Below are 13,474 nucleotides of genomic sequence, written 5' to 3'. Positions count from 1 at the left end.
TACAAAAACATTACAATGACATTAATGTCATAGTATTGATAGTATTGAGAAGGTGGAATATTAAAATTTTGTATTTACTTTAAGCATACAAAATATACCGAAAACCCACACATACATCGAACACGATCAAAATATATTCCATCCATCCCAATACACATAAAAAAGCAGTTTATTACAGCATGATCTCTAGAGCTTTTATTTATTTATTTACATAGTTTACGCCCACATTGGAGCACTTAAATCAAACCCAAATACATTTATGTTAACAAAGAATTAACTGAAGATGTAGCTTGCATCATCTTCTTCCTTTCCCAAAACCTCTTCATTCTGGCTGACCTGGCTGCCCTTTCTTCATCAGATATGACATGGTTTTATTTTTTGAATGAAGGTCATACTCTAGGTATTGTGTTGGTTCTTCGCTATTAAGTAATTCTTGAAAGTATTGAGCTAAAATTTCTGCATTCTCTTGGTTACTGTGTGCCAGTTTTCTATTTGTATTTCTCATCATAAGTGTTGGTGGAGTATAGTTTGATTGGTATTGTCGAAACATTTTATAAAAATCCCTTATCTTATGTTGTATGAATCTATGGTGTTTAATGATTCTTTGTGATAATTTCTCCTAGCCCTTCTGATTTCTTTGGCTGTTTGTTTTCTAGCATTATTTAGCTCTTCACAGGACTTTTCTGTTCTCTTTTGTTGATCATTCACCCTGTTTTGAATCGCTGTGTCACACTCCACATTCCACCAAGCATGTTTCTTTCGTTTTTTTAACAGGAGCAATTTCTTCAGCTATGGTTTTTAATTTTTCAATTACTGTCCCCAAATTGTCGCTTAGAGGAGTTTTAGACCTTTCAAAATACAGTTTATTATTAATTAACTAGGGTCATACTTCTTCCTCCTATTGGATTTGGATATTTTGTTCTTCTTTTTTTGGCGTTAATTTTATTTTAATTTGGAAATATAGTGATCTGAATGTATGTCTACCCCACGGAGTACTTTCACATTATAAATTTCTTTGTGATAATTCTTGTCCATGGCCACATGGTCAATCTGGAACTCCCCCAATTTAATATTAGGGCATTTCCAAGTCATTAGTTTGTGTGGTCTTCTTTTAAACCTTGTAGATTCCAAAATTAATCTATGATCTATATAAAGATCAATTAATCTTTGACCATTTTTATTTGTAAATTTATGCGCTGGCCATTTACCCACTACTGTACGAAATTTTTTCTTTTCCTATTTTAGCATTAAAGTCACCAAGTAAAATTTTAATATGTGTATCAGAGATACCTGATATCAACTGGTCCAATTCTTCCCAAAATGTTTCTGTTTCTTCCTTTTCTTTGTTATTTTTGTCATTCGTTGGGGCATGGACATTTATCAATGTGTATGTTTTATTCTCTACTTTAACTGTTAGGAGTGCCATTCTTGGGGAGGTCGAAGAAAAAGCTTCAATTGAATCTAATATGCTTTTAACTATTAACAGAAGATGACTTAAAAGAAGAAATACCGAAGGGCCCCTTGCTCAATATAACAGAAGAGTTTTACATATTGTTAGACCAATACACCAATCCCAGTTACAATATAAACGAAATTACAGAAAAAACTAATACCATTTTCAGTAAAGCCATCCCTGCCTAAAAAAATGACTATCTCAAAATAATCAACAAACAGAACATAACACACGCCATAGCACCATCGAACGACATGCCCAGCTCCACCCCTACCCCCACAACAGCAACTCTCCCTACCCTCTATCCACTCCCCTCGCAGCAGCAGACACAAACCTAAGGAAAACGCATAGCAGTACACGCCAAGCTCTCAGATCCAATGCAACCCAACCACGACAGCAATAGTAAGTACACATTCACATTAACACACACATACAGGCATTCCTTCAGCTTATAACTCTCTACTCACACTTTATTTTCGTCTTCCACAGATAATACATATCAGCACACAATTATAGATGAAGAAGGAGCCACCACTACAACTCCGCATCTAGAAATACTTACATACGACCAAGACCATTTCTTCCTATACTCAAAGATAATATTCCACTCACAGCTGCATATACTTACCTCTGTCTATATAATTGGATTTTGTTAACAATAGAAGCTTTTTGCCATATATACAAATAGAGACGACATTTAAATAAACAACAAGACTTGCTAAGAGAACTACAGCATTACTATGAACGCAAGCACTGAACTATTTACAACATTGGACTCAAAACACGCAAGATACATACTTCAATTCCATGAAATGTTTTATTTTCATTATTTTAAAGGATTTTAACATGTACTGTGTATTTTAATGTGTTTAATGTATTTGTAATTTAGATTTAAGCTTAAGTTAGGTTTCATAGACAAACTCTAGTCCTGAAGGAGATAGCTTTATACTCAAGTACCTGATTGCCAAAATTATAGTATATAATTATTTTACACTTAATATGCCCAATTTGGACACTCAGACATGATGCTTCCTTATCGTCTCCCTTTAGAAAAGGGCAATACCAGCTAATGCTTCACACATATCTAAAAGTATTCATGTTCAGCTGATGATGACTATTTAAAGTTGAAACCAGTCATGTAAGCTAATTCTGACAATAAAATTGTATTGATAAGGTGGAACCTTTTCTTGTCTATACATACATGAACTATCAATACGGAAATGAAACTAGTAAATCAAGCAAATATGAAATCCGGCGACTTATTCTTGACGATTCTTAGAACCTAGGCCTATATCGCCCTTGCATTCCTACTGGGTGTAACGACAACGGGCGTAGTTTCTGGCTGTTTCACAAGTATTGCATGGCCAAGTTGTTATTGAGTTTATTTTCCATTTTAATCCTTTTCGTGCTATAGGTAATGAAGAAAAGAAATGCAGGCTCGAATTTGCAGAAATGAGTGCATGTGAAAGTATCTAGGGTATTACGTGCAGAGGCGCAGTAGCAACACTAGCACATCTGAACGTAAATAATTTCTTTCCCTGCGAGAATTTTATTTCATGTCTCCTCATCCTTGTGCTACGTTCTAATAATGTGATGTAATAATTACAAGTGACACGAGAATGCAACATTTAGCTCGTATAAAGGTAAAAATAAAAATAATTTTATGCCAAAATATTGTATCGCAACGCCTCTGTGTGCATGTTGGGCCCCCTCCTACCAACATCCAGTTGGTTACCAATATAGTTGGTCCGTTATTGGACATCAAAAATTTTCCAGCTAACTCATTCCTGGTTGCCAGCGTTTTGCCCCAGTATGCTAAGTTGGATTCATCAGTTGGTAAATAGCGCACCCACCAAGACACATAACAAGTGCATACCATGGAGGCCACTGCGTAGGCTATTTGGAGCCACCGGCAGTGCCAGTGCACTATGAGAGACTTTTTTCAAAAATTGATGCCCAACTGAGCACACTGCTTCAAAACGCTGGCAACCAGGAATAAGCTGGAAATTTTATAATGTCCAATAACGGACCAACTATGTTGGTATTATTAAGAATCAGGACTTCGAATTTACGACGTGCTAAGCGGGAAAACCTGTTTATGAGGAACGCACTAACGAGGTTTCACTGTACCTATTTTGTCAAAACTTTGACCCTGAGATTGACCTTTGACATTGTGGAAGCAAGACGTAATGGGAATTGCCTCCTTTTAAATTTGAAAAGCAGTATACTCTCAGTAGACACCAAATCAATCGTAGGTAGATACATTACCTGATACTTGGAAGCACCTGTAATGATTTCTAATTTTATAATTTTGTCATATTTCTCTATCATACACATTCCATTTACTAAACCAAATGCCTTGTGCATATTTCTTACGGGCATGACAATTGCACCAATTTTCAATTTTAATACATGTGGAGACATTCCAGGTGGCATGGAGTGTAGGTATTCAATAGGTATGCTGCTTATGAAATCTGTATCGGCATTGTCATCTGATACTGTTGTATTCCTTAAAAATTCCTGGGATTAGGTGAAGAACATCTTCATTTATACTGTTAGTCATCATTGAAGAGACTTAACAGTGCTCTGTTATAGTAAACTGAAGAATTATTTAAGTGTACACAATTGCTGAAAACGTGACTTCCCAATGAATTGTTACTTACAAAGTCATTGGGAACACTTATATCATTTCTTATTTCACTTTTAATTTCATCATTTACCAATTGTAGTAGCAAATGCCTTTTTGGAAGGCTTTAAATGCATATTTGTTTTCAAATACAGTACTTCAATTTTTGGCCATATTTGAGCATTGTTGGATACATGCCTCAAATTACCTTAGTTCCTATACCTTTGGATACCACAGGAAGAACTTGGGGCGAAAATCTCCCCCCAAAGGACACTTTTATTCTCCATCCCGCGTACTAGGGAAAAATAATAGTGATCCACCAGCAGTAAAAATTCATTTAACCACATTTCAGCTGAGAATTGTAGTATAGATACAGTATATTTAGATAGTATCTTGCCTGCTATATTCGTGTGTATCTTTCATGTGTATCTAATAGGGCATAGTACTAATAATAATCTGTCTAAGCATTTAGCTTTGTTGGTAATCTTTGAGTACACCAGTTCTTGCAAATTTCAAACTTGCCGTTTTCATTTCTGTTTGTGCTTAGTAGTGACATACGGTACCGGTATTGTAATTAGGATACGTCCGAACGTAGTTTAAAATGATTGTAGTGTACTGTACAGTAGTATACGAGTAATATCCTATTAGAATTTAGCATGCTTATTTTATTATTGTAAAATATTTGTGTAGTACCGGTATAGAAGAGGTATCCGTTGTAATTAGGATAGGCTTAATTGCAGTTTAGATTTGTGTAATTCTTGTGTATTCCTTTCGGTATTCAGTAATTAACAGCAGTTTTTATCCTGTTAGGGTGTTGTAGGATAAAAATAGAGTACGACTAAGTAGTATTGTAGTGTAGTCGTATATTAACTACCTAATTGTCGTGTGATCTTTGAGTACTATCCCCGATAATATATCCCTCCGTTCATACTTTTTTTTTTTTTTTTTCCTTCAAATAGGTTATTCTAAATTTTCCTTTTCTTTTAATTTTTTCCATAAAGAATGGCTAAGGAGTGCAAGTGTAGGAACTGTGGGTGTGGCGAAGCATTGAGGGGTATGATGGAGGAGTTGGAGAGTTTGAGGGAGATAATTAGGATTCTTACAGAAGACAGGTTACATTAGGTGTACAAGAGGGAGAGGAAGGAAAGGGAGAAATTGTAGAAGACAGGTGGTCTAATGTTCTAAGGGGAAGGAGATCGCAGGCTAAGGGCTCCATTCAGGATCAGAATTCAGGACAGGTGTCTATGCGAAATCGGTACGAGTCACTCCAGGTAGAACAACAGAGAGAAAATGAGGTACAGGGAACTGTTGCCGAAATGTGTGGAAGTAGGCGGAAGGGAAAAGGTAGGAAAGGGAAATGTAGAGTAGAGGATAGGAAAAGACAGGTGAAACAGGGTCATGGGAAGGAGAAAAGGAAGGAGAAAGTGCTTCTGCAGCTATCAAGAAAGATAGGACTGATCAGGAGGGGAGGGGATCAAATGAGGTGGGTAGGGTTGAGGCTCTGGTCATGGGGGATTCCATCATTAGACATGTGGGGAAAGTGTGTAGAGGAAAGGGAACTTGGATTCAGGAGGTCAAATGGACTCTTATCACGATTGACCTGTCTAAAGCATTTGATAGGGTGGATCATGGGAGACTACTAGCAAAAATGAGTGCAATTGGACTAGGCAAAAGAGTGACTGAATGGGTTGCTATATTTCTAGAAAATAAATCTCAGAGAATTAGAGTAGGCTAAAGTTTATCTGACCCTGTAAAGAGGGGAATTCCTCAAGGAAATATTATTGGACTTTTATGTTTCCTTATAAATATATAAATGATATGAGTAAACAAGTGGATTCAGAGATTAGGCTTTTTGCGGATGATGTTATTCTGTATAGAGTAATAAATAAGTTACAAGATTGTGAGCAACTGCAACGTGACCATGATAATGTTGTGAGATGGACAGCAGGCAATGGTATTTTGATAAACGGTGTTGGGTGTCAGGTTGTGAGTTTCACAAATAGGAAATATCCTCTCAGTTTTAATTACTGCGTTGATGGGGTGAAAGTTCCTATTGGGGATCATTGTAAGTATCTAGGTGTTAATATAAGGAAAGATCTTCATTGGGGTAATCACATAAATGGGATTGTAAATAAAGGGTACAGATCTCTGCACATGGTTATGAGGGTGTTTAGGGGTTGTAGTAAGGATGTAAAGGAGAGGGCATGTAAGTCTCTGATAAGACCCCAACTAGAGTATGGTTCCAGTGTATGGGACCCTAACCAGGATTGCCTGATTCAAGAACTGGGAAAAATCCAAAGAAAAGCAGCTCATTTTGTTCTGGATGATTTCCGACAAAAGAGTAGCATTACAAAAATGTCGGAAAGTTTGGGCTGGGAAGAATTGGGAGAAAGACGATCTGCTCGGCTAAGTGGTATGTTAAAAAATAATAAAGGTGTTGTTTAACCCACCTATTCAGTACTTTAATTTCCACTTACAGTGGTTACATAAACAGACTATCAGTTAAATGGGACATGTTTCGCCCTCAATTTAGGGCATCTTCAGCCTAAAAATAATCTTCAAGAGTACACCTTATATTAATATGGAAGCTAAAAGTTTAGCCAGTTACTAAAATTCAGTACATAAAAATGTGAAAAATGATACATTATACTAACATGTTACTGGAAACACTGTCAATGATTAAACCATAAACTATTTCGTCATAGACTAAAACTTACTCCATTAAAAAAATTTCTAATTAAAATGGTTCATTTAAAATTGTTAGTGGAATACCAAAGTGACAATGACATAATGCCAACGACATGAGGGCGTGAAACACAAGCACAAAAATGAATGTCATAAATACAACATGTTCAAGGCCACTAACTGGCTAAACTTTTAGCTCTTGAAGATTGTTTTTAGGCTGAAGATACCCTGAATTGAGGGCGAAACAAGTCCAATTTAATCAGTTGTCTGTTTATGTAACCACTATAAGTGGAAATTAAAGTATTGAATAGGTGGGTTAAAGAACACCTTTATTATTGAACTGTAAATTTTCAATATGGTCAAAAAATGAGATTTATAACGTGTAATAAGTGGTATGTTCCGAGCTGTCAGCGGAGAGATGGCGTGGATTGACATTAGTAGGTGAATAAGTTTGAGTGGCATCTTTAAAAGTAGGAAAGATCACAATGTGAAGATAAAGTTGGAATTCAAGAGGACAAACTGGGGCAAATATTCATTTATAGGAAGGGGAGTTGGGGATTGGAATAACTTACGAAGGGAGATGTTCAATAAATTTCCAATTTCTTTGAAATCATATAAGAAAAGGCTAGGAAAACAACAGATAGGGAATCAGCCACCTGGGCGACTGCCTTAAATGCAGTTTAGGATTTATTTATTTATTTATTTATTTATTTATTTATTTATTTACTTATTTATTCTTACCACCCATTTCTTTTTTACACCTCAGAATGTCCTACAGGATTAATGCAATTTACTGCTAATGCAGGAATCATCAAAGCTTCATCAACAATAGTGGTTGATTTATGCAAAACATCTGCTTCTGAACTGTTTCATTTAATATGCAAAACTGAACTTCTTGTTACTAGAGCAGGCAAACCCCTCATTTTGTGAATTGGCTTACCACCTGGCAATAGAAAGCTGCAGTTCCTGTCCATGCAGCAGCAATTGCAATCTCACCTCTGCTTCTAACCATGTATACTAAACTTGAAGAAACAAATGTTTTCCTGCAACCTCCTGGAGTTGCTTTAAAAAAAAAAAAAAAAAAATGTTTTAATGATGATCTGACCTGATTTCACAGAGCCTTCTCTCGGGCTGTCATAGAAAGATCAGCGGAGACCACCTTTGTAGAGCCATCTACCGGCGAATACAGTTAATGACTTAAGCATTGTATTATTCGAAGAAATGACTATCTTATGAAAATAATAGGACTAATGAAATAAGTAATATTTTTCTGGTAATCCTGAGGTGGGGACTTTTTTTATGCATAACACATAGGCGTTAGTGTTATGTTTTTTTTGCAATATTGTGTTACACGTTCAGATTTTATATATATATATATAAGAAGATTGTTTGAAAGATTATACAATTTTGCTTTGTCATTCTGGACCTCCACGGTCACCTGTTACGTAAGGCAGGTGCCGGTGGTTTTTTGTTTTTTTTTTTGTTTTTTATGGAAAAATTAATATTAATTTTGAATTCCACAACTTACATTTGTATCAGTGTGAATACTTTGCTGTTATTTTATGACCTTGATAGAAGCTAGTTCTCGGAGATAATAATTATATCTATAATTCAAAGAAGGGGATATCCCACCTGATCAAGAATTTAAGGCTCTATTATATTTTGTATTGAAACACTAGAACTAGTTTTGGCCCTCTTATTGGGCCATCCTCAGCTAGATACATGCATAATCTTCTTCAATAATTAAAAGAGTATATCACTTTTATTGCTGTTCTAAAAATGTCCACTTAGTAATTAAAAGGGGTTAAAACGTTGTGCACCATGTGTACTCATACTAATCCCGGAGTACTGGGTTGCTTCTTCTGCAATCTCCACCATTCCAGAGTCCGTCTTCTCCACTGTAGATTCCGTTGTGGTCTTCTCGAAACCCTTCGCCGGGACCGTTATCAGATGATCTACATCAACAGTATGGAACAGTAATGTGGGGGAATTCCATGGGGGTTCCGGATGTTTTTACTTTTTTTTTTTTTTTTTCTTCCATACTGTACTAAATTTTTTCATGTTGCAATATAGACTTGCAGATTTCAGAATATTGTAGATAGTATGTTGATGAATGATTGTTGTGTGTGTTGTTTGCATCTAGGCTCAACAAGTGATCTCTGGCAGACAACAGACCATAACAATACATGATACGCCTTCTCCTGCTGTATCAGTCATCACAATATCAGATAGTGAGGATGAGGCACCTGGGAAATGGTAAGTAGTAGAGTATTATTTGTTATAAGTCTTTCTCTTTTTAGCAGCTTACTTTACTTCCACCAGTTCATTGTGGATATGAGTGATTCAGTAGGTATTGTCTTTCCTGTCCTGCTGGTCTGTACAGAAACAAATCCATTCTCTAGTTACCCTTTGACCAAGCCTTCCTGTGTCACTAACATCATCTATCTCCAGTTTTGGCCCAAATACTAGTCTATCTATAACATTGCCCCGCTCAGAGCTCTTCTATGTCTAATACTGAAGTATCAAAAGATTTTTCTATTCATGTCTCATGACCCTAGGTTGGTTATTCAAACACAGGAATGATCTTTCGGCATTGTATTGGTTGAATGGGGAGGTGAGAGATGCCATTATGGTTGTAGTGGGATAAGTGAAGGAAGACAGGAGCAGACAGTGTGATTGAATGCCATCCAAAACATAGATTTTACTTGCTACCTCGGTGTTTCTCAGCTGGACAGTAGAAAAACTTGACTTTGTGTAACTCCGTTGCTGTCAGCTTTATACCATGTCATAATATTGCAGGTGATATGTTTTGTTTCATGACTTGCAATTGATGCAGAGTAGTCATTCCTGCTTTATTGCCTATATTAGATTACCTGAAACTGCCACAAATCTTGATGAGTTCAAACTAGTCTTTCATTCATCATCAGTTCTCCACTTCAGTACACAGGGTCTGGGGTCTGTGATCTAACCAGTCGCATTGGAGTATTTATTGCCATCTGGCATCTGTCTTGGATAAGTCTCTCTAGACTTATTTTTCCTAAATGTGTCTAGGCATTCCTCTTATCTTTTGCCTTGAACAATCCCATCTGATGCGTAGAAAGCTACTGCACTACGTTTTTGAGGTGTTCACGAAATATGAAGCATTCTCCTGTGAAGCCACATTTCAAACGCTTTTATTTGCTCAATTAACACTGCATTTAATGTTGAAATTTGCACCCATATAACAACACTGAAACATATTTTTAATATTCCTTCCAAGGAACCATTACATGTTTTGAATTGTACAATGCTGCCAACTGCTGAATTTTCTATGGTCCAATCCAATATACTTTTCCTAGGACACTCAAAATGTTCAAGATTTTACAGAATGTGAACACTGATTAACTGACAACGCTTAAATTACAGAAGTAGACACAAGACAAGTAAACCTACCAGAACTGTAATACTAATTGGTCACCAGTAGACAACGAATATCTCTTCAAGAACAAGTAATTGATCTTCAGTCTGCTTTAAGTGCACCCATTTCAGCAAATTTATTAATGGTAACCTCTATCCTTGCAGTGAAGCAGGCTTGTATTGTTTTTGGCATATCATTCATTAGCCTGCTGACCTGGTGATAATCTACAATAGCAATTTTAGGTGGGTGTTGTAGAAGTGTGGTCTGTTGCAATGTTTTAATCAACTCAACACATATTCAGCTGTGTGCATGTTTGAGGAGTAAAGATCCCCCTCAAGATGGGCTATAATGGCATACGAACGACATGGTAATGACACAGTTGAAAAGCTATATAGACATTGAATACGTTTGAATCTTGTTGATATAATATTCACAGTGAGTAAAATTAAGCTATGCTTCCCTTTTCAGAACAATTTTTATTTATATAAATACACAAGAACCTTGTTTATCCGGCCCTCATTAATCCCGATCTCTGGTTTATCCAGATCAAAAATAACAAACCTATATTTTTACTTGTACAGTATTTCTTTTAAGGCATCAACTATCCTATCCTTGATGGAAAAGATATTCAAGAAAAGTCAAGGATAGGAAATGGAAGTAATTCGACCACAGTCTATCAAAGGTACCGTCCCAGCGTTCACCTGGAATTGAGAATGGGAACCTTGGAAAACCATTCTCAGGATGGCCGAGTTAGGATTCAAACCCATGCTTTTCTGAATGCAGTGCACTACTAATTCACTGACGGTGAATTCAAAAATGAAACCGACGCTCCATCAGAAGAAACAGTGACTCGTGGAGAGGCAGTAATGCGGCTGGACAAACTGATGGCCTATTTAGAATCCGTGACTGAAACCACACCAGCAGAACTGTTGTTGGTAAAACGTCTTCGTGATCGTGCTGCACGCAAACGTTACACAAATGTAGAACAGAAAAATCTTGCATTACTTTAGTGCATAAAAGAGTTGTAAATGTATGAAAAGTGTTCTTATATTTTGTTTGTACAATTGAAAAAAGGTATTACTGTACAACTTATGTTAACAGATTATATAACATGTACTGTACTTGTTTTTTAGTTTTTCGGATTATCGAGATTTTCAATCATCCGAATCAGTTCCGGTCCCACTTAATCCAGATAAAAGAGGTTCTTGTTTATTATTTAGTACTAATCTTGACGTCCAGACTTGGAGCAGCTACTCTAACACAAATTAAGCGAAATTTTCTCAGTCTTGTCTCCATAAAATAAGGCAGGAGAGAATACAGAAAGAGAAAATGAACCAACAGTTCGGTTTTCAGAGGAGTTTATTGGAATCTTACGACTGAGTATGCTGAAGTGGTACAGTTATATGAAGGAATAACCCCTCAGGCCTGGTTTCATCAACAGAGGTTAAATATACCCTAACCCTGGGTTTGTTAACTTAGGGTTAATATTTGAACATTCTTACGAGTCACGTGTTTCACCAAGCTATTTCAGCAGAGGGTTAACTAACACCGCATTAACTCCCGCAGGAAACGGCTGCCGTACTAATCAAGGTGGCAGTGACTAAAAATCAGATATTATGAACACATTTTGTGCGCCGTATTTCGTTTTCTTCCTCAGGTCCGTGGTAGATATTATTCTTTCATGATTGTGATAGAAAAATGGAAGACGTTCAGAAGAGAAATAGGGGCACGAATTTTTCTGCTTTAGAAAAAGCATTACTTATTGAACTAGCCACAAAGTACCAAGGCATTATAGAATGCAAGGAAAATGGCGGTGTAAAATTTAAAAAAAAGGAGGACACATGGGAAAGACCAACAGGGGAATTTAATAACATTGTCCACGTCTACAGTGGAATCTATGAAACAATTAATACAGTTCTATGAAAATATTAAAAAGGTACTGAAGAAAGCAAAGTGCAAGGAGCGTTTGGAAAGATTTAAAACAGGTGGAGGTCCATGTTCAACTACGAAAATTGATGAGTGTTCTTTGCCTAATAAAGGACCGGACTGAGCCTAATGTCAACCCATATGACTGTGATGCAGAGTATTATGGTAAGTAATGCATTAATTTAATTACATTTAAATTGTATTATATATACTGGTAACAGGAATTTAATTTTCTAACAGATAACATCGTTATATGAACTTTTAATTATAATGCTATCTATGTTTCATTTTAGGAGACGTTGAAATTATTCATGAAGAAAATGAAAATGGTTAGGATTTAGGGACTGAGGTACAAGAAGTCAAACAAGGTCGAAACACCATGCAAAATATTGAATACATCTCTTCAGGTTTCCTTGGCTTCACACGAGAAATCCACGCCACATGTAAGTCAGTTGATTTTCATATATTTATTTCTTAACTATGTTGCTCATTATTCAGATGATTGCTCTTTATATACATGTTTGTTAAAAAAAGAGTGTAAGTACTATTTTAAATGATTATAAATCAATGAAGTCAAATTTATTAATTAACTACTTGTGTTTGCCTCAAGTAGTATTTTAACAAAGTTTTTTATTACTTCCATGCTAAAAATTCAACAGAGCTGATGAGAAGGGGCGGGAGAAAGGCACCACGATGCATCAAGGTTAGTGTTATCAGCTGATTGCCTGATTTATGTTGCCGGTCGAAGTGTGCTGCAGGATTACCAAAATTCCCAACTATAATTTTTGTTTCCAGGTGAGCATCTGCTGTGAAATCATCACTGCACTTGCTGAGGAACGAACATCTCTCTACAAAACAGAAATGAAAATGATTGAAGACGGGTATATGTACGAAAAAGAACTTCTAAAAATGAAAATAGAAACAGAAAAACTACATCCGCAAGCTGCGAAAAAGAAAATTGAAGCAGAAGAGCTTTATCAGGAAGCTGAGAGTGAAAACGCAGAATTACAGGGGAAACAGTAGACTCCTAAATGATGATGATAATGTACAATGCATTATTGTTTAGGCCGGCCCCGTGGTGTAGGGGTAGCGTGCCTGCCTCTCGCCCGGAGGCCCCGGGTTCGATTCCCGGCCAGGTCAGGGATTTTTCTCTCGACCTGAGGGCTGGTTCGAGGTACGCTCAGCCTACATGATTAGATTTGAGGAGCTATCTGATGGTGAGATGGCGGCCCCGGTCTCGAAAGCCCAGAATAATGGCCGAGAGGATGCGTCGTACTGACCGCACGAGCCCTCGTAATGTGCAGGCCTTTGGGCTGAGCAGCAGTCGCTGGGCAGGCCAAGGCCCTTTCAAGGACGTTGAGTGCCGTAGGGTTTGGGGTGATTGTTT

General features: G+C 36.8%; 1 protein-coding gene across 1 annotated transcript in view; it reads left to right on the top strand.

Annotated features, from left to right (window-relative positions):
• The window catches only part of Hipk (Homeodomain interacting protein kinase), a 435,335-nt gene that overhangs the window by 262,435 nt on the left and 159,426 nt on the right, over nt 1–13,474 (top strand). The window contains exon 15 of the mRNA XM_067142782.2: nt 8,908–9,020. Within this exon, the coding sequence (XP_066998883.2) occupies nt 8,908–9,020 (113 nt within the window). The remainder of the gene's footprint in view (nt 1–8,907; nt 9,021–13,474) is intronic.

Source organism: Anabrus simplex, chromosome 3, assembly GCF_040414725.1.
Source record: "Anabrus simplex isolate iqAnaSimp1 chromosome 3, ASM4041472v1, whole genome shotgun sequence".
In the NCBI taxonomy this organism is placed as follows: domain Eukaryota; kingdom Metazoa; phylum Arthropoda; class Insecta; order Orthoptera; family Tettigoniidae; genus Anabrus; species Anabrus simplex.
The sequence above is the reverse complement of the archived record's forward strand: the minus strand, read 5'-3'. Positions and strand labels throughout refer to the sequence as shown.